This window comes from Eleginops maclovinus, chromosome 21, assembly GCF_036324505.1.
Source record: "Eleginops maclovinus isolate JMC-PN-2008 ecotype Puerto Natales chromosome 21, JC_Emac_rtc_rv5, whole genome shotgun sequence".
Taxonomy (NCBI): domain Eukaryota; kingdom Metazoa; phylum Chordata; class Actinopteri; order Perciformes; family Eleginopidae; genus Eleginops; species Eleginops maclovinus.
The window spans coordinates 2,420,397-2,441,123 of record NC_086369.1 but is presented as its reverse complement, the minus strand read 5'-3'; the positions used below and the strand labels follow the sequence as shown (position 1 = coordinate 2,441,123).

The following is a 20,727-nucleotide window of genomic DNA, read 5'->3' as shown; positions in this document are numbered from 1 at the left end:
GGGGGGTTGTGTGTCGATGAGAGAGGCAGTTTACTAGGATAGTGCTGAAATAAGGAGGCTTTATTTTCACATTTCCAACAGAAAATCATGTGAACACGTGCAAGCAGATGTTTATATAATGAAGCCTCAGTTGGTTTTAGGGTTTGTCTTGTAGAGTTGTGTTGCGCAGCTTCGCAGTGAGCTTGGTGGTCTCTGCTTGATAAACTGCCTTTCTGAGCCGCTTTAAAACACGCCAGGGCTGGTTCTTGTTCGGACGCAGTCTCTGCAAGAGGAGCACAAATATAATTATAATACAAGGACATCATGGAGGGGAGAAAAGTCACATTTACCATAAAAACAGAGATGCATTACCTTCAGCTTTCTCTTTGCTGGGTCATGCACCACTCCATGTCGCCACAGGCTTTCCTGATAAAAATGAGAGCAGTTACCCTTTACACTGTGGCAGCAATTTAACAAAGCTCCCAGCATCTCAGGAACACTTTTTTGTGTAACAATTTGTAGTTCAGTTTCTTATTTTCTAATACTTGTATAAAATATCTGACAAGCCAATGAGACCAGTTACCATTTACACTGTAGCAGCAATTTAACTATTTAAAAATCTCCCAAAATCACAACGTTAGTTATACCAACAATGTTTAAATACAGGTCTTATTTTTAGGGGTGAGTGTTTTGTAATATCAAGTGGCTGGAATTGGGTTTGTGCTGTTCAAAACACCTTGAGAAAAATGTTAAAAGTATTCTTGCCAAAATCAATTTCCTGTTTCTCAGGATAAACGCAATCTCATTCAACCCAGTTCATTCTGTAAAAAATGTCCCTAAATTCCAGATAAAACTACCTCACAGGGAGTAAGGTCTACATAATCCAGAGAAATTTAAGAAATAAAACCGTAAGCGAGTAAAACCCAAACTATCAGGAAGGATGGACATCACTTTGACCCAGCATTTTATATCAAATTGCAGGCTTACCTTCATGGCGAAGCTCTTCCCACAGCCGGCGTACAAACAGCTGTAGGGCTTCTTGCCCTCATGCTCTCCTAGAACATGACTCTCCAGGTTAAAGCGACGACTGAACGTCTTATCACAGCCGTTCCTGTTGCACGAAAGCATCCTCTTGTCCTCTGAGTGCACGCGCAGCTGGTGCTGCTGTCTGAACCAGGCGTTGTTAAACAGCTTGTTGCACTCTGCACAAAGCACCTTCACTAAAATAATAAAAAGGTATTAAATACAAGCGCCATGTGAGTAATGTTTTGCAGCACTACTCTACCTTTATGTTCTTTTCTGTGCTTCAGATGTTGGTTCCACGTCTTTCCCTGAAAAGGACACGCTTCCGTCTCACAAGGGTAACCTGCAGGAGAGAGTTTTGTTAAAACGCACAAACAAAGAAAATATTTATGGTTATCAACTCACCTTCGTGTACTTTCTGATGATGCTTCAGCTTTCTGAAAGAGGGAAATTCTCTTGTGCAGCCACTGGCAGTACAACTGCATTAGAAGATAAATAAAATATCAGATATCACATCGCCAAGGACGGATACTAATGCATCAGAGGTGCAGCTACTCACTGAAATGGCAGAATCCCTAGGTGTTCACACAAATGGGCTTTCAGCTGGTTCCTCTTGCTGAATTCTTTACCACAGCCCTTATGGTCGCACTGAAAGAGAGCAAAGACGAACCACTACATCATCACACACCCAGACCTACGTGTGATAAAAGAAAAAAATGCACATTTTAGGATTATCCTACTCGATATTGCTTCTTCTTGTGCTGGTGAACTCGAGCCATGTGGTTCTTCATGCTAGTGTTTGTGACAAAGCCTTTGGAGCATCCATCAGCCATACACCTGGAGACCAGAGAGAGGGTAACAGTTCAAAGCAATGCCAAGGTTACATGTTATTATGACCAGGCATTTTAAATAGGGAACACAGTGGCTTACTTGTGTGGTTTTTCTCCACTGTGATTGAGCTCATGTCTGGTGAGTTGATAGCGAGCGCTGAAGCTCTTGTCACAGTTCTCACATGAGAAGGTTTTCTGAGATTTGGGAAACATGTGTCACATTACTCCACTTTCTCATGTGTCTTCTTCTGTTTGGCCACTTACCAATCCTGTGTGTTTGCAAAGATGAGCCTCAAGCTTCCATGACTTACTGAACAGAGCTTTACAATCAAAAAAAGCACAAACAAAGCTTTTGTGACTTTGCAACCTCTCCCCCATCTTTAATAAGAGATGTCAGATGTTGTGTTTTGGTCACAGACAATGCTATAGCCTAAAAGGGGCAGGACGAGTTCTGACCTACAATGCAGCTGCACCACCTGTGCCTAATTTATCTTATTGGGATGTACCAATTAGAGCAGGACGGGGGTGTCCTACTCCACTGAAACTGAAAAACCTGAAAGCGATTTGATAATCTAACATATTTACTACAATAAATGGATATTCTTTCTCACATTTACACACTTAAGCAACATATAAGCTGCTTAGATGATTTGGACCCCTGAGTTTAATCCCATTGACACTCAACCATTATAAACGCCCATGACTCTTTCCTCCACAGTGATTGATTCAGGCTTTAAAAATGTCAACCCGGCTCCTTCAGTGTGTGTCCCTATCTGCTGATCTGCTGTGTGTTTCTGTGAATGTGTGCATGTGTGTGGTGAGCAGAGAGGCGACTGTCTGTCTCCATTAATCACACACACACACACACACACACACACACACACACACACACACACACACACACACACACACACACACACACACACACACACACACACACACACACATACACACACACACACACACATACACAAAGAATTTACTGCTCTAATCTTAATCGTATCAACCCCCCAATATTGTTTTCTGATAGGTGTGATTTATTGTACACTGAAAGATCCTTTGTGACCAACAGAGCTGAAACTAAATCAAACTTTCTTAGCCCTTAAGCATTCTTTGAAAAAATGTAACAAACAACAAACAATCAGATATTACTCAACTAGAGATACTTGTGGGGTTTGATGACCACTAGCTAATGTTTGCTAATGTTAGCTTACTTTAAGAAAATGACGTAATACGACTCTTCACTATTTTAGCTAAATGCTAATCAGTGTCACATTAAAGCTGTGCTAACTTTAGCTAAACAGTAGCCACTCTAGCTACAATTGACAATAATGCTAAAACGTTGTATCAGTAGCACAAGTAGAGACTCATAAACCAGCTAAGTGACTCAGTAACTGACTCATGGACCAATATATGTCTAAGGTTAACTAACATAAGCTAACTTTAGCTGCTAATAAACTACTGGTCACCTCACTATTGAAAGCTGTACACGTGTGAGGTGTTTTCATTTAGGTGTAGAATAAGACCATTTCTTTCTTCTCTTAAAACTTAAATACAATCTCAATGCTGAAACTGTCAATTAATGATATCAGTCAATTAATAGACAGATTAAAGCGATACGTTTAGGTTAGCCATAACGCCAAAACCTTGTGTAAGAATATCACAACTCGAGAATTAAGTCATTGTCATTAAATCCAATAGTTATCATTGTTTGCAATACAGATACATCTATTTCAACCCTTTTATGAAATATTTAAATGAGCTAAGATTAGTCATATCTTTGGGTAGAATGCATCCATGTACCAGACAAGGTGAATTGAATTGAGAAGGGTGCGTTGCCTGTTTCGAAATTCAACTTTGCATTTGTAAGAACAGTTTTTTTGTACATGGACTTGCTTTAGAGACACTTTTAGGTCTTGTTGGAGAAAGACAAAGACACTAACAATCCAATAACACTATCTGCCTTGTCCAAACATTGGAGTTCACCCTCTGAACCCGTGCCATGCTCTCATGTGAAACCTTTGACTGACTCCTGTGAATGAGGCCTATTGAGAGCCTGTTGGGCGTTACCTCGCTGCCCTCCCACGCTTCAGGTGAGCAAGCCTGGGTCAGTTGACAACATTATCAGCCTCTCCTCATCCGGTCCCCCCACCTCAGGGCCAGGATCAATACAGCAGGCCCAATATCCACATATATGACCATGCCTGCCCCCGTCTCTGATAACCACACAGACTCTATCACCCCACCTATCACACACACAGATACAGCATGCACTCTGTTTGGCCTGCAGCGGGATTTCCTTGAGCCTTTGTCAAAGTTCCAGACCTTTCCCAAACACACACACATCATGTGGACATACACTGTTCACACCCATGATTTCATCACAAATATGACTTTTAAGACCCCTGAGGACATTTTTTCTACAAATACAGGCCTGGAAGGGGGTCAAGGGGATCAGTATGAAAGGGTTGCTACATCCAGATCATATATGAGTTTAATGAATATGATGCATTAATTGGATTAAATTATCCTAGTAGAAAAAAGGTTTTAATTAGCCCAACTTTGACCTGTCTCAACACAATGTTAAAAAGGTGTTTTTTATGCTTTGAAAACCACAAATGTAATCACTAATGTCCTCGGAGAAATCTCAGACACAATCAAGGCACTAGAACTGGACTTGAAATCTATATTTGACTTGATAACATTACAGAAAATCCTAAGATAACATGTTTTTTGTTATCTGGATGAACCTATCCTTTAAATTAAGTGAGATCAGGTGAAATAAATGTGAAATTTCATAAAGTGCATCATTTCCACACACGGCTCCTCTTGCATCAGCGGTGTCCACGTCCAATTATCTGTTTGTGTGTGTGTGTGGTTAATGTGTAACACCGCGGGTCGATACGGCTGCTGGCTGAGCTGACAGACTCAATCTGTGTGTGTCAAACATGTGTGATTAAAGAGTTCATAGTGCTCCACGGCTTTTATCCACCATCATCTTCCCTCCCTCTGGCCGGCTTTCTCTCTGCCTCTCCTTCTGTTTACTTTTTCCTCCTTCAATCAGTAACCTCCATGAGTCAGTGTATCTGTGAGAACACACACACACACACACACACACACACACACACACACACATACAAAGGGCTCACTGTAAATGTAAAGGCCGGATGATGCTATAAGAACAAAGCTGGAAAGACTTGCAATCCACATTTTTGCTCATTTGATACATTTTTTAACTAAAAAGTGGGAAAACACAGAAAAATATGGAGGGATTTTTCACCTTATCTCAAAACTACAAGCAAAACCCAGATCAATACAGAGGGCTTTGGCTGCCACCCGCTCATTGATTGATGGTATTTTATTTTTCCATCTGTTTTTTCCTGATTCCCTTCAGGTTGTTGGATACTTATTACTCGGTCCTGATAAGAGTTGAGTCTGAGTTATCTAACCTGAGGCCTGCAGGGTTATGAAGGTGATGAAAGACAACCAGTGCAGGTTTATCTCAACACCATTGTCCAGGAGGACAGTACATCATCCATTTTGCCTTTCCTCATTTAAAAAAACAGCTCACTTCCAGATACTTTTAACTGATGCATCCACAGAAATGGAATATAATCCTAGAGCTGGTTCCCTGTTGGCCTTCTCGCTCCTGACCACACACACTTCACGCTGTCAGCTGCTCCCTATCTCTGTAAACTGGTCCTAATTCGTGTCAATATTGGGTAAAGTACTGAGGTGCAATGAGATAACCTATTTGTCACATAACCAGCCAGCCATTCAGCCTCCACTGATTAAACAGCACACATCAAGTGGTCTACCACACACACACACACACACACACACACACACACACACACACACACACACACACACACACACACACACACACACACACACACACACACCGTGACAGGCAGCTCATATACACACAGGTATGACTGATATATATTTTTTTATCTAGGGGAAAATACATAAGAGGATGAAGGTTACTTGGGAAATAAAAGCGATATGTCACTATAGAGGAACAACTGTAACTATTATCTTAATCTCATTCACAAAAATGACATGTATTGCCCATGATGTACAATTAATTGCTTTGTCGTGCTCATATTGTTTTCAGAAGTGAGTTAAAGTGTACATATTAATTACTATTTTACTTTCCCAGAAATGTTTTTGTAAATTAACTTCTGGCAATTACTCGAGAAAATATTTCAGATTTTGTGTTTGGATGGGGAATAACACATATGGTTCACAATTAAATTAAGGAAGCTTTGACACTGATTAAATAATTCAGGGGTTTATTGAATCTGTGCAGTGAGGAGATCGACTTTTAGCCATGTCCCGGTGCATGCTGCCACCCAGTGTACAATCCTTGTCACTACCTGAGGAATCTACTGTGTGATCGTGATACTCTGAACACAGGACATCGCCTTAATTCAAATTGACAGATGGTGTTTCAGGTGCGAGTCATTGAGCATGGCAATAGTGCACATAACATTTTCCCAAACTGGGAGCAAGAACAGTATATTCAATCTAACCTAATATTTCAATGAACTCTAGTCCCACTTATAACCAAATAGTTGATTTGATACATCCAGAATTTAAGTTTTGTTTACACAAGTCTTATGTTGAGGCTTCAATTTCTCATCAGTGGGCCTATAGGCAGAGGCTGCTAGTTGACGATGGAAACAGGTCAAACTTAGACCAGAGACCTGTGAGTGTGAGGATGTAAAATGCTTGTGCCACATGTGCTGGTCACTCTCAGATCGCCGGTGAAATATAAAAGTGCGTTTGATTTCATTTAGTAATCAAAGGAGGAGAATCATCACTGAGTGACAGCACATCATAACACGTAAACAGAAGTAATGTGTGAACAGATGAGAACTTGACAGCCAGTGTGTGTACAAATGGTTTTATTTTCATCAGCACTTTTTTATGCCATGAACTCATAGGGGATGGGCTCCAGCAGCTGGGGCACGTTCTTCTTGGTGGTGATGAAGTGAGCATCACGGGGAGGAGCAGGCTGTGGGGACAAGAAAGAGGGCGATTTTAGATCTACTTATACGACTAATATGACGAGACAATTTTGGACTAGACCATTGAGACATTCCCATTAGAATGATGCTTTAAATTGTTTTAGTTTGACGTAAACTAAACGTGATCTTAAATCCCTGTTTCTGCATCGCTTTCCTCAGAGAGTTTCTTTAAAACAAAGAATCCTACATACTTTCATTTAAAAACAAACATGACTAAATTTTGCATGATGTCATACCTGTCTCTTCAGCTCAATCCAGCTGCCCAACTGCTTGGCCTCCACCTTCTTGGCCTCGTTGGCTTTGACGCGCTGCAGGAAACTGTCCCTGCTCTTTGAGTGCTTCACATGCTCAATACGCACGTTAATCCTCTTGGCCAGGATCTTTCCCCTGTAAAAGACAAGTTCATATCAAACACAAGAAACTGATTGACATGTTTCAATTACTGCATTCCTGTCTTCTGTCTCCTCAACACAGCCCCAGGTCAAACAGGAGTCTGGATGGGGTGCTTAAGGATGAAATACTTTTCCCCATGTGAATGACCACTGAGGACATGAAGAATCCAGGTGGCAAAGTGAAAATGGGGGTCACATCCCACTGACAGTCGAGATAAGGAGTCTGAACACTTACACAAGATTGAAGACAGGATTTAACATTTCCTGGATTCATTTAAAGATTATAGTCACTACTTTCTGAAGGATGGAGGTGTCTGATTATCTATCCTAATCATTCAAAGGGCAATACCTAACCTCGACATCTTTCAAGCGTTCTGTAAATTGAGCATTAACATTTTCTCCACCCCTAAGGATAGTGAAGAACATGCTTTCAAACATTTAACTAATGCCAACTCTGTCAAAGACTGATCTGTCTAAAGCAGTCGTGAGACCACAGAAGAAAGAAAGTCTGAAACTTTGAACACTCAAGACCTTTGGTGTGTCTTAGCCTTCAGTCACAAGAGTATACTTGGGTAGGTCAGAAAATAAATGCCACTTCCTACTTACTTGACCTGCTTGTTGACAATGATGCCGACAGCATGTTGGGTAACGTTGTACACACGACCTGTCTTGCCGTGGTAGCACTTGTGGGGCATTCCCTTCTGGATGGTACCTGTGCCCTGAAAATAGAAAATACATAACATTTTAACGATAAGCAAAAGGTATATTGTTTACCATTAGGAGGACGCAGCATGGAACCAATGGAAAGTCAACATGGCAGATCAATACCCATTAAAACCTCAGTGTGCACCTTTATCATATTTTTAGTGTGCAGTTCCTTGGGAAATGTTCATCCAGACTAAGACCTACATGTCACAATTTAAGCACATCTCTCTACAACCTGGTGAATAATGTCAAGGAACACTTAATATTTCAGAGGACCTAACAGAACATAATATTCCAAGTATTTTTTATGTTAAAATGTAGTTGTGTTTTTGAGAGTGTGGACCACAGTAAATATGCATCATGTTTACCAGTAGGTGACTGTTTACATGCAGTTTAACATACTGGACACCAAGAACAAGGTTACTGTTCAACTCGTATCCTGAATCTTACCTTGATATCAACAATATCTCCTTTCTTGTAGATGCGCATGTAAGTGGACAGAGGAATTGGACCTGCGAAGTAAATTCAAACAATTAATTGATGATTTTAATGACTAAACAATCGTTATAAAAGCCCAATTTTGTCCCAGATGACATTAACAACAAGGGAAATAAACCAAAAGCATGGTTAAGCTGGTGTTTAACCGAGTACTCACCATGTTTGCGGAACTGCCTGCTGAACATGTACCTCGTCCCCCTCCTCTTTCCTCTGGTGTTCGTCATGATGCCTGATTTCTGAGAGAAAATTAACATCAGTTAGTCATGATAGAGCCTTCAGATTTACCTCTAATGTAAACTTGTAATACAACTATTAAAAGAGAGGAACAAGTAACGTCAACCGAGTGACAAATCACACTTAGGACCTAAGCTTACAGGAAAGAAATAAGCTCGTTGTATTGTAAGAACTGAGCTAATTGAATGACAACACACTTGGTGTATTATATTCCTGAAGCATGCACATACAGGTGTCTTGATCCATCACAATATGGCACTGCTAATTGCAACGACTGAGTTAGGGGAGATATGCTAACTTAAGGCTAGCAACAGAATACATGTCATGAAGAGGCAGAATTACCAGCTAGGCAGCACTGTAACGTTATCTGCAGTATAAAGCAAGCCAAAAATACCACTATAAGTAGTTTAACAGCGGGTGAAACTGGGTTTAAGTGGAAAAGACTGTTACTCTGCTATCGTTTCTCTGTCTGCCAGGCCCGCATGGAGAACCACGCTGTTCGTCCTGCTCACTTTCAACGGTAAATATCACTAAATCAAACGCTTTCTTAGGCTCTGTTAACCCACTGATATGTAAGGGAAGAGCTAAGACGCATATATGGATGCAATTGGGTATGAATGATGTGAGAATAAAGTAGAAAATAACAATTAATACGGAGAGGATCTTACCCCCGGTCTCTACAAGATGGCGGGTACGGCGAAAAGAGAGACTGAAAGACCCCAAACTCCGCCTTGTGAAATACAGTCAAGGTAGGCTACGACACTGCCTGAACAAAAGCCATGTAGGGGCTGGTATGCGGACCCACAGTCAACTCACGAATTACAACGAAACTTTGAAGTTCAATTTCCTTTAGCGAATTTGTCCTAAATCATGTAACATTTTTGTGATTTTCTGTATACTTTGTACGTTGGCGCAAACAGCATTCACAGCATGATGATGCGCATGCGCAAAAGGAAAGCTATCCTTTATTTTCTTTTGATGATGTTAACTTTAGCAAGTATTTTAATGATCTTTAATATGGCATATTCAACTGAGCTTTTTTCAGAAGGTAAGAAATGTATTATGAGACATTTGTAACCCTGAATAATGCGATCCACTTAAGCAGAGGCTGAAAAACAACTAGCAGTGAATGCTGTATAAAGATGTTTCCTTTATTTATTAAAGAACATATATAAACATCATATCTTCTGTATACAACAAAGTGGAAACCAGTGGTAGGTATATAAAGTAATGGGTCAAATAAATACAGTTTCATATTAAATATGTGTTACATAAAGATTTAGTTCTGATTGGCTTTTTATAATGTTTTTAACAGTACTACTTTTCATGAAGCCCAAAATGGAGCGACTGTAGATTCAGAAAGTACCCGGGTCATCCGGGGCCTTTTGTTTATAGAGCATGCGCACTAGAGTTTTCTCTTATGCCCCACCATTGATCTCAGCTCAGTCAAATAGGGGAGTATTTTTGTCTTAAATTACTTCTGAAATGACCTTTTAGTTAAACACATCTTTATAATCTGGAGGCACCAGGAAACTCAACATTCAGTGCTTAAAATATACCGATTTATAAAAAATATATAATTAAAAAAATATATATAAATATAAATACCTAAAAGACAGAAAAGGAAAACAATTCTGGATTCGGCTTTTAGCGCATTTTACAACTTTAAGGCCCTATTGATTTAAATAATGGCTACAGAAGTGTTCGTGCACGGTAGTTTATTTATCGTAATTACACATTGATTACAGGCATCTCTTTGCCAATGTAAGTCCATTTTAAAACGTCTTTATTGGGGCCAAAATGACGTCACGGCAGCTGTAGTACCACCACTTGGCCACTACGGTCATTCCAAAAATCCGCTTCAACGGCCGTCGCACTTCCTGGGACACGAGGGGAGCCAGCCCAGTCTTGTCAGCGCGCGGCGGTGGTTGAAGATGGCGCTAGCCGAATGGAAATCCTAATGACAGTCTCCAAATTTGCCTCTTTTTGTACCATGGTGAGTTCACTACAGCCTTTACGCTGACATTATGAAGTCTACGGAGTGATACGGAACTAGTGTCTGGACACTTATGGGCGTTTTTACCGTGTGTGGTTATAAATAAGAGCAGGCAATTCTGTGCTACCCAAGCAGATTTCCTAGCAAAAAGCGAGCAGAGATTCCTCGCTCTGATCTCTATTAGCTACTATCAGGGACGTCAGATTGTGACTCTTTAGTGTTATTAAACTCATACCTTGACGACTTATTTGGTTATATATGTGTCACAGCCTTTTTGAGAGCAGTGACATTGCACCTGCTGCAGCTGGGGTTCAAAGCAGCTAGGTGGCTAACGTGAAGCGTTAAAGCTACACCAATTTTACGTCCTGCCAACTGGAAAACAGCAGGGTAAGGATTCACTTTGGACCGGAAGGCGATTAATCTGCAGTATGTGGAGAAAATCTGTGGGGAAAAAGAGTAATTTACGTGTTGGCCTTTACTACCAGATATGATGTACGCAGGCTATGACGACATGGTTTATGTGCGCAGCTCCATGTCCACTCTGCAGTTTGTTGCTGTCCACAGATCGTACTCTGTTAACCCTTCATACATCATTAAGGGTGAATGCGTTTCCTCAAACAAATCCCGGGTCCTGTGCTAAGGTCAATGACATCTGCATTTATTTTATTTTCACACGTTTGTTATTTCAGGGGGTTTTGCATTTAAAACCTTTTTTTGGAACAGTGGTGCAAAAGTACATAAAAGTGTTGGCACCAAAATATCCTAAAAGTACTTGTTATGCAGAGTGGCCCATTCAAGCACCATATACTTTGAAATGTAGTGTTCATATTATTAGTGCATTAATGTGTTGATCACTTCAATGTTGCACTTGTTAAATATGTAGTTTATTTGAATCACCACTGGGTAGCTTGACCTATAATAATACTATATGCCTGCTTTGAGCTGAGAGGGCAGATTTTAAGTGGAAGTGAAATGCCTTGTCTTAATGCACCCATTAGTTTTATTTTGTATCGCTGTAACACAGTTCCTTAAAACTGCTGATCCAGTGCAACCTAAAATATGACTAGCTTTATGATAACAACCTGTGTATTTTTAGGGCGCCAATGCCTCTGCTCTGGAGAAAGAGATTGGATCTGAGCAGTTTCCGGTCAATGAGCACTACTTCGGCCTGGTCAATGTAAGTACATGATGCACAGGGTTTTTAGTTATTTATTGCTACCTGTATGGTTTCTCACACTCGATCTGACTGCTTAGCATGTGATTTCTTTTTTTAGTTTGGAAACACCTGCTACTGCAACTCGGTGCTGCAGGCTCTGTACTTCTGCAGACCGTTTCGGGAGAAGATCTTAGCGTACCGCAGTCAGCCTCGACGTAAGGAGAACCTGCTCACCTGCCTGGCTGACCTGTTCCACAGTATCGCCAACCAGAAGAGGAAAGTGGGCGTCATCCCGCCCAAGAAGTTCATCACACGGCTTCGCAAAGAGAATGGTAAGATGCTGCACGAGACCCTGAAGTACCCACCGAACATGTGTAATAGCTGAATTGTAACTCTTGACGTCTCTCTGGGATTTCTTCCACAGAGTTGTTTGACAACTACATGCAGCAGGATGCCCACGAGTTCCTGAATTACCTGCTCAACACCATCGCAGATCTGCTGCAGGAGGAGAGGAAGCAGGACAAGACCAATGGCCGCGTTGCCAACGGCACATTGGACTCTCAGAACAACAACAGCAATGCCACGCCCGCTCCAACCTGGGTCCACGAGATCTTCCAAGGCACTCTGACCAACGAGACGCGCTGCCTCACCTGTGAAACGGTAAGACGCATCACTGCTGTTTACTGGTTTTTTACACAAAACATCTTGTTCCGTGTGTCACCAGAGTCTTGTTCGAACATGTTTTATCCAAACACTCCTCCTGCAGATTTCAGGGATTATGAAACAAACACAATGCTCAGAGGAGCTTTGCTTTGTTTGTGCTTTAGTTTTTTCAGTGCAAACAATAATTTGTGTAAATGCAATATGGGTGCAGTATTTGAATTTATTTGCTTTTGGCTTGTTTTGACTCCCTCTTTTCGCTACAGATAAGCAGCAAAGATGAGGACTTTCTGGACCTTTCTGTGGATGTAGAACAGAATACCTCTATCACACACTGCCTCAGGTAATACACAGCATGTGGGAGCAGAACTGGCCCATTGATTGACTGAAAATGAGTCAGCAACTGTTATAGAAAGTCAATAATAAAATGCATTTGGTTGCTCCGGTTTCTTTTTTCTTTGTCTAACATTATAATAAACAGACTTTCTTTGGGATTAGACTCTTGGTATGACTTCAGATTGTGCTAATCCTTTCTTTGTGACTCCTCAGAGGCTTCAGTAACACAGAGACACTGTGCAGTGAGTACAAATACTACTGTGAAGAATGTAGAAGCAAGCAGGAGGCACACAAGAGGTCAGTCCACTTCTTTTTCCTGTGTGTTTTTCATGTGTATTAATGCATTCCTGTGTGTGGTTGGATGCTCCTATCTACCCTGTGATATTTGTGGCGTAGGATGCGCGTGAAGAAGCTGCCGATGATCCTGGCTCTGCACCTGAAGCGCTTTAAGTACATGGAGCAGCTGCAGCGCTACACCAAGCTGTCCTATCGCGTCGTCTTCCCCCTGGAGCTCCGCCTCTTCAACACCTCCGGGGACGCCACCAATCCGGAGAGGCTGTACGACCTGGTCGCCGTGGTGGTGCATTGTGGGAGGTGTGTAGGTGATCGCACAACCAGAATGCAACACTTTCTTTTAAAAGCAGTTTCCACAGCAACTGTAGAGAAAGGCAGACGCATACATGTTCTATTTATAAAAGGCATGTAAGGGAAAGATACATTAATATATCACATTCAGCAGGAGAACAAACACAGTGCTGGCGGAAACACACTCCAGCCCCTTGGTACGGAAGTCTATTAAATTAAATAGAGTTGAGAAATGAAGTCTGGAGGCCTCCTCTAAGTAGTCTGTCCTTTCCCTCTGAGATTTACTCCCAGTTGAGCTCCCTCAGCCGGGTTATTTTGGAAACGTATCATGAAATTGATGTCAGATTTTAGGCCAAATATCATCTGGGATTTCAGCAAACTAGGATCCTGTCGGCTATCGACGTTAGCCTGTAAGGGGAGAGTGAATATTTATGGGATATCAAAACTGCATCAAGACTGCCTTTTCTGTTTGCTGGTCATTGTTTACAATCCAATAAGCAACATGAGATGCGATGCGTCCTGCCTCCTTTGCCCTCCACACGGGCTGCAACCAAACAAAATCAGCCAAATAAACTTGGACTTTATCAACTTTGCCTACAGAGTCTGGATTCATGCATCTGTTCAAATAGAGATGCTTTAAGATATCATTTGGGATGGCACTGAATAGTAAATGAAATTCTTCTCCAACTCAAGGAAATTCCCTTAGCTCTGCCATTTTTGAGACAGTATAAAATAGACCATACAGCCTGTATCGTAAAAGAGGCTCTACGATATTAGTCAGACCAAAGTATTCACACCAAATGTAGTCCTTCACTGTCAGCTTTCCACTAAGTTTTTGTTTGCAGCTGCACATTTTTGTGTTCCTCTAAAAGCCCCGTACACCCACGCTGGTGCTTCCACCTAATGGGAAGGTGAGAGCGTTTACACACACCCACACAGGAGTCTGCTCGGGCAAATGAGTGGAATCACCTGTGTGGGTGGGCCTGTTTAAAGTGTGGGTGATATGGTCATAGAGGATAAAGCTTGCTCTAATAACCTGCTCTGTTCCTTTTCAGTGGTCCAAACAGGGGTCACTACATCGCCATTGTCAAAAGTCATGACTTCTGGTTGCTGTTTGACGACGATATTGTGGAGGTGAGTGAGTTCCCTTGAGGCTACGTTTTATTTTACGGCACATTTCTGTTTCTAACCCTGCTGTACGTCGTCCTCCTGTTGTAGAAAATCGATGCACAGGCCATAGAGGAATTCTACGGTCTCACGTCTGAAATCTCCAAGAACTCCGAGTCCGGCTACATCCTCTTCTACCAGTCCAGAGACTAACCGCCACCAGAGGAAGTCAATCTCGACGGCTCGCAGCGGACCCTGAACGCACCACAGCAGCCCGCCTGGTCTCACACCTGCTCAGCTGTGTTTCATACTCGTGCTTTTACATGCTGCAGCTAAACCATGGAAGTCTCCCCCATTGCCCCTGTCCCCATACCCAACCCCCTTCCTCCCCCGTTTTACTGGACGCTGCTGCCGGGACAATGAGACGATAATGAATGAAAACTGTGTCAAGATTGTTTTTAAAAAAAGACTTTGAATGAGGGTTGTACAGATATCGGTCGGTCATACGCGTATTAGGTTTTTCTTGGGTGTGGGGTATTTAATAATTCATATGATGTAACATCGGCCTGCACCCCCCACCCCCCCTCGCACTGTTATTCTGCACTGGGATTTACTGAGTGGCTTTTCATCATGCATGTAAAGGAGGATGGGTGGGGGGGTGAGCGTCCGTCTCACGGGGCGCCGGGCTTTCTACAGTGTACAGAATGGTATTTGTATAAATATTACAAGAAGATAATATTATTGGAAATTGTTAGACCTTGAAAAGATGTATTAACACTATGGTGCACTTTTGATACCGTTTTGTAGGTGTTGGCGAGTTTAATGTGAGGGTTTGCTTGAAAAGGCCTGTTGTAAAGCGATCATTTTCTGTTTTAAAGAAAAAGAAATAAAGCCAGTAAGATTGAAGCAGGGCGTGCTCTCCTTCCTCAGCCCACAGGTGCACTGATGACTCATAGGAGCTCAACATCGCCTCTCAGTGGTCACACCTGGGACCTCCCTGCAACAGGAGCTATTTTTAATCCATTCAGACACAAATGGCAGGTACTTTGGAAAAAAAACAGCCTGATTAATACTCGGTCAGCTCACTGCGATCACATGCACATCAGGAGAGGAGGCAGCGCCGCAAGGATGGAGAAGATGGAGGAGGAGGAGGAGGGGGGGGGGGGGGGTGACACACATCAGGGAGGCTGTTAATAGCACGGGGAGGACAGGAATACCAGGAGCCGCAGCATCTGAAGTTTGAGTCAGAAAGAATCAAATCGAAACAGTGCTTTGTGCAGATGAATCAGGTGAGCCGGTATTAGATGTATGGCTGAGACACGTGTTGACATTAAAAGAAGCACAATAACAGATGCAGATCAGATCAGATGGACCTTCATTGACCCCTGTAAGGAAATCCAGGTCGTATAGCAGCAACAGGATAAGACAGAAACACATGTGGTTCGGTAAACATCTCAAAATAGAAGATCAAACAGAAACAGAGTGAAAATATTCAAACTATAAACAATATACATATCCTCACTACACAACACGGATATTCAGAAGAAGAGACTATAAAATATACAGAATAAATTAGAATCATCTCTGAAATGCCTACTAAAGGGACATGGACATATATTTGAAGTGTGTTTAATCTGTAAAGTCTCTGAGTTTCTCTCTCGCACTGTTGCTTTTAATTCTAATTCTAATCTAAATATAGAGCAATGGACACACCTGTTTGTCCTTGAGCTCTTTACCGGGGTTCAGCCGGTCTCTTGGGGTCTCGCCGGTGTGGGACTCCTCCTCCTCCATCACCGACCCCCTCCTTCCTCCCCTTCTTTCCGCCGCTGCACAGCCGCAGTGCACGGCGATGCTCGGCGCTTTTTTTCTCCTTCTCCTTCTCCTTCTTCCATCCTCCCCGCTCTGAGGTACCGAGGAGCAGCATCCCCCTCCCCGGGCTCCGTCCCACCATCCCTCTCAAGAACATGGACTCACAGGGCTGTCGTTCTTCCATCTAGACGGGAAGTCTCACAGAGTCAAGGTGGGTTTCTGCAGGACTGGGATTATTGCGCATCCTCGACATGCATGTTTTTTCTTCCTGCTGACGTGGTCCTCTCGTGCAAGGTGCACAGAGTGTAAAGCAGCACCATATGGCCACCAGTGTGAGATGCATTTATGGCGGTGGTGGTTTTATTTCCATCGCGGCTGCGGTGTCTTCTGTTATGGAAAGCTGCATTATATGTCTCTCACAGCGGCGTGAATTCTTACCGGTTCCGGTGGAGGATCATGGATGTAATTTAGGGAAATGTGGCCTGAAATCTGCTGCAAAGCCTGCTGTGGTTTTCAATTATGCTCTTCAATTATGCTGTTCACCTGTGGTGTCGCCTCCAGGCCTCTGTTAGAATCATTTAATTCCCAGAGGAAAATACACGGCCTGTCTGGACCACCTTAAATGGACAATGGACTACAGATGTGAATGGGTTTAATTATATTACCTGGTCCAGAGCAACAAATGGTGATATTCATGTTTTTAACTGTAAATAGCCCCTCCTTAATAATATAAATGTACATTTCTATTGTTTAAAAAGAGACATTAGTTTTGGTGTTACTCAAGGTTTCTCCTCTTCTGCATAGCGTATACCAATACCTGTACCACATGTATAACCTTCTAAGGTTAACTATGAAGAATCAGTAAAAACCAACACAGACCCAGTGCCGTGCACAGAGGTGGGGTGGGTTGGGTTGGTTTGTGGGGGGGGGGTGCCTTATTTTTTGTGTTCAGAATTAGTAGAGCTAAAAACATTACCCAGGAATAGACGCTATAACTTATTTATGATGCTCCTTGAACCTGTTGGGGTTGTGCTTTCCTCTCAGATATCATTGTGTGTTTGTCCGTGTCAATTTCAGACGGGGGGCACAATGAGTGAAGAGCCAGCAGTCACCCAAAGCTGGCTGACCCCTGACCCAACAGCCTGGGCGAGTGGAGGCGGGGGTCTGATGGACAACAGCACCAGTCTGGGGACGTTTCCAGCGGATTCCCTCACGCCAAGCCAGCTGCCCCTGCTGGTGAACCCTTGGGACATCGTGCTGTGCACCTCGGGCACGCTGATCGCCTGTGAGAACGCTCTGGTGGTTCTGGTGATCTGGCAGAACCCGGCACTCAGAGCCCCCATGTTCCTGCTAATCGGCAGCCTGGCACTGGCCGACCTGTTGGCCGGCCTGGGCCTGGTGCTCCACTTCACCTGTGCCTACTTGCTCCAATCTGAATCGGCCCAGCTTCTGACGGTGGGCCTGGTGGTGGCCTCCTTCTCCGCCTCTGTGTTCAGCCTGCTGGCCATCACCATCGACCGCTACCTGTCGCTGTACTACGCCCTCACCTACAACTCTGAGCGCACCGCGGCCTTTACTTACACCATGCTGGTGCTGCTGTGGGGGCTCTCCCTGTGTCTGGGCCTGCTGCCGGTCACGGGGGTCAACTGCCTGGCAGAGGAGGCCACATGCAGCGTGGTGCGGCCCCTCACCAAAAACAACATCGCCGTGCTGTCTGTCTCCTTCCTGCTGCTCTTCGGCCTCATGCTGCAGCTCTACGTCCAGATCTGCAAGATAGTGATGCGCCACGCTCACCAGATCGCCCTGCAGCACCACTTCCTGGCTGCCTCGCCGCACTACGTCACAACGCGGAAGGGCGTCTCCACGCTGGCCATCATCCTGGGTACCTTTGCCGCCTGCTGGATGCCATTCACTGTCTACTCGCTGATTGCCGACTACACCTACCCTCCACTGTACACCTATGCCACGCTGGTGCCTGCCACCTACAACTCCGTCATCAACCCGGTCATCTACGCCTTCAGGAACCAGGAGATCCAGAAGGCTCTGTGGCTGGTGTGCTGCGGCTGTGTGCCGGCCAGCGTGGCCCAGCGTGCTCGGACCCCCAGTGCCGTCTGACCCAACAGACCCAGGTGGGAAGAGAGTGGCGCCCTGAGTCAGCTCTGCTCCTCGCTGGATGTGTCTGGTGTCAAAGGGAGCAGCAGTGGGGGGGGAGGCCGGGGGGAGGCAGCAGAGGTCCATGGTTTCAGCTCTGGGTGAGACTTTCCTGGCAGAGGCGATTTTGTAAGTTATCCACAGCCCACATGGATGGATTTTTTTTCTTTGTTGCACTCACCATATAGGGCAAGGTGTCTCACTGTCTTCCCCAGTACAGATGGCCACTGCGCGGGCAGCATCCCGCCCCCCTTCCAACCACGCCCTTCCTCTGTTCTGCAGAGAGCGCTGAGAGCCTCACATGTTTAACAGGCAGCAGCCTTATGTGCATTTAGCTGCCAGCACTGGAGCTTTGGTTGCTTGTTTTTCTTGAAATAGCGGAGGGATTGTTAGTTTGCACCTCTGTGCGTAAAAGCGCACGGAGGATTTATTGAATGCGGTGAGGAGAGGGAAGGAGAGAGAGAATTCTCACGCAGGCATTTCCAGATAAAGGCCGTCTGGATCCCGTCTCTCTGCTGCTGCACTCTGAACGTGAGTCGAAAGCTAAAGAGCCGCGGAGAGCTAAAAATAGATCCGGGACTCTGTGATCCTTCCGCGCCCTGCGTCCTCCACAGACGCTGGGGAAGAAACGAAGCCGTTTCTCCTCCTCCTCCTCCTCCTCCTCCTCCTCCTCCTCCTCCTCCTCCTCCTCCTCCTCCTCCACAGTCTTCTGTTCTCTACGGGTTGTACGTGAATGTGTTTTGGTCTATCAGACAGAGCCACAGGAGATCTCACCATTAACCCTTCCTCCATTTTTTTTACTAATTAACGGAGGCAGCAAACCGAGTATAAGCCTATCAGATTATGTAACCACCCTCAATCCCCTTTTTCACTTTTTAAATGGAGATTGCTAAAGACTTTTTGACTGTCTGGAGAATGTTATATCCTTTTTATATTGTAAAAATGTAGAAAATCCCTCAGATGTTAACAGGAATTTGAATTTAAAGGTCTTTTTGAATAGGATAACACACATGTCAAATGTCTTATCCCTATGGATATAACATTAGCATGATCAGATCACTACAAACCTGGAGCCAAAGTAGCACAATGGTGACTTTGTGTGAATAATTTACTTACTAATTTGATATTTCTGGCTCCTAATGAGCTCAACGCAAACCACATATCGGATGTGCATGCTGTGTAATTTGCATGAATCAAACACACATGCCCTTCTATTCCTCCTGAGGTCACATGCGCCACTGCCAGCCATGTGTCAGTGTACCCAGATGTCATCGTGACACTAATAACTCCTAGATGTGCTTATGTACACAGTGTACCTCACATGTATACCCTTGAATGAGCTACAATCATCCCTAGATGGTCACAAGAGTTTTGAAAAATGTGGATTTCTAGATATTTTGGCTGTATGGTGCCGATACATTTGTTAAGAGGCTTTAGAGTCACCATTAGAGTCCTGCTGAGTGTGAAGCCAAAATCATAACACCTACCAGCTGCTGTGAGTCATTCTTTTTGGGTCTTGAGAATGAGTTTGCAAACCCGAAGAACATGCTAACACCTTCATCTCTTCATATCTTGTCAGCAATAACTAGCCCCTGAATGGTAGTTATTATTTTTTGTAGATGTGAAGCAATACTCAGACAGCAATAACATCACGTCGCTCCATGACTTCTTCTGCAATGTGAAGCAGCGTACTGGCTGCTCAGGTAGGGCTGTGTAGTAGTGAATGGGCTCCGAGTGATGCTTCAGTGACACATCTTCAAAAAGGTGTTGGTGAAATCACTCGAGATCAAACGACTCATTTGTCACTGCCTCATTCTTCTGCAAAGATCTTTTCTCGAGCCAAAACCTGGCTCTTTTTATCGCGCCGGGTTGAGAAATCGTTTTGTTGCCTCTGCTTTTCTGTGAGCATACGAACTGTCCCGTGACTTCAAGTGTCGGTGTGTGATTGTGTGTTTTTCGTGCATACCGTATGAGTTGCATGGGTGTGTGCATGTTTGTGTGTTCCAGCAGCTCAGCAGACCAGGTTCTGTCTCCTTGTGCGGGGAGGTATATGACTTCCTGTTGACCCTCTGACCTTTGAGGAAAATGCTGCCAGTCTTCCTGTCAATCCTGAGAAAAGTGGCCTCGTTCCATGTTTGCAGAGCTCTTATTGGAAGGGAGATAGGACAAGGACGCTCCGGCACTTCAAGCCAAAGTGAAAGGGACTCTGAAGGTCCTAGTCCTGCTGTGC

At 43.8% G+C, this 20,727-nt stretch overlaps 4 protein-coding genes across 4 annotated transcripts; 2 read left to right on the top strand and 2 right to left on the bottom strand.

Annotated features, from left to right (window-relative positions):
• Positions 1-39: 39 nt before the first annotated feature.
• gtf3ab (general transcription factor IIIA, b) lies at positions 40-2,279 on the bottom strand. The gene is made up of 9 exons (XM_063873921.1): positions 2,097-2,279; positions 1,933-2,027; positions 1,743-1,839; positions 1,562-1,650; positions 1,408-1,481; positions 1,265-1,345; positions 967-1,199; positions 352-405; positions 40-262 (listed from the first exon to the last, which is right to left on the bottom strand). The coding sequence occupies exons 1-9, from the start codon at positions 2,208-2,210 to the stop codon at positions 137-139; spliced, it is 963 nt and encodes a 320-aa protein (XP_063729991.1). The 5' UTR covers positions 2,211-2,279; the 3' UTR covers positions 40-136.
• A 4,449-nt stretch (positions 2,280-6,728) lies between these two features.
• Positions 6,729-9,510, bottom strand: rpl21 (ribosomal protein L21). The gene is made up of 6 exons (XM_063912630.1): positions 9,366-9,510; positions 8,621-8,699; positions 8,416-8,477; positions 7,867-7,979; positions 7,105-7,255; positions 6,729-6,855 (listed from the first exon to the last, which is right to left on the bottom strand). The coding sequence occupies exons 2-6, from the start codon at positions 8,685-8,687 to the stop codon at positions 6,766-6,768; spliced, it is 483 nt and encodes a 160-aa protein (XP_063768700.1). The 5' UTR covers positions 8,688-8,699; positions 9,366-9,510; the 3' UTR covers positions 6,729-6,765.
• A 938-nt stretch (positions 9,511-10,448) lies between these two features.
• usp12a (ubiquitin specific peptidase 12a) lies at positions 10,449-15,443 on the top strand. The gene is made up of 9 exons (XM_063912629.1): positions 10,449-10,693; positions 11,790-11,870; positions 11,968-12,181; positions 12,274-12,509; positions 12,776-12,852; positions 13,059-13,142; positions 13,242-13,439; positions 14,486-14,564; positions 14,649-15,443. The coding sequence occupies exons 1-9, from the start codon at positions 10,646-10,648 to the stop codon at positions 14,748-14,750; spliced, it is 1,119 nt and encodes a 372-aa protein (XP_063768699.1). The 5' UTR covers positions 10,449-10,645; the 3' UTR covers positions 14,751-15,443.
• Positions 15,444-16,396: 953 nt separating this feature from the next.
• On the top strand, positions 16,397-19,128 carry gpr12 (G protein-coupled receptor 12). Its single transcript, XM_063873787.1, has 2 exons — positions 16,397-16,557; positions 17,424-19,128. The coding sequence occupies exon 2, from the start codon at positions 17,436-17,438 to the stop codon at positions 18,459-18,461; it is 1,026 nt and encodes a 341-aa protein (XP_063729857.1). The 5' UTR covers positions 16,397-16,557; positions 17,424-17,435; the 3' UTR covers positions 18,462-19,128.
• The last annotated feature ends 1,599 nt before the right edge of the window (positions 19,129-20,727 follow it).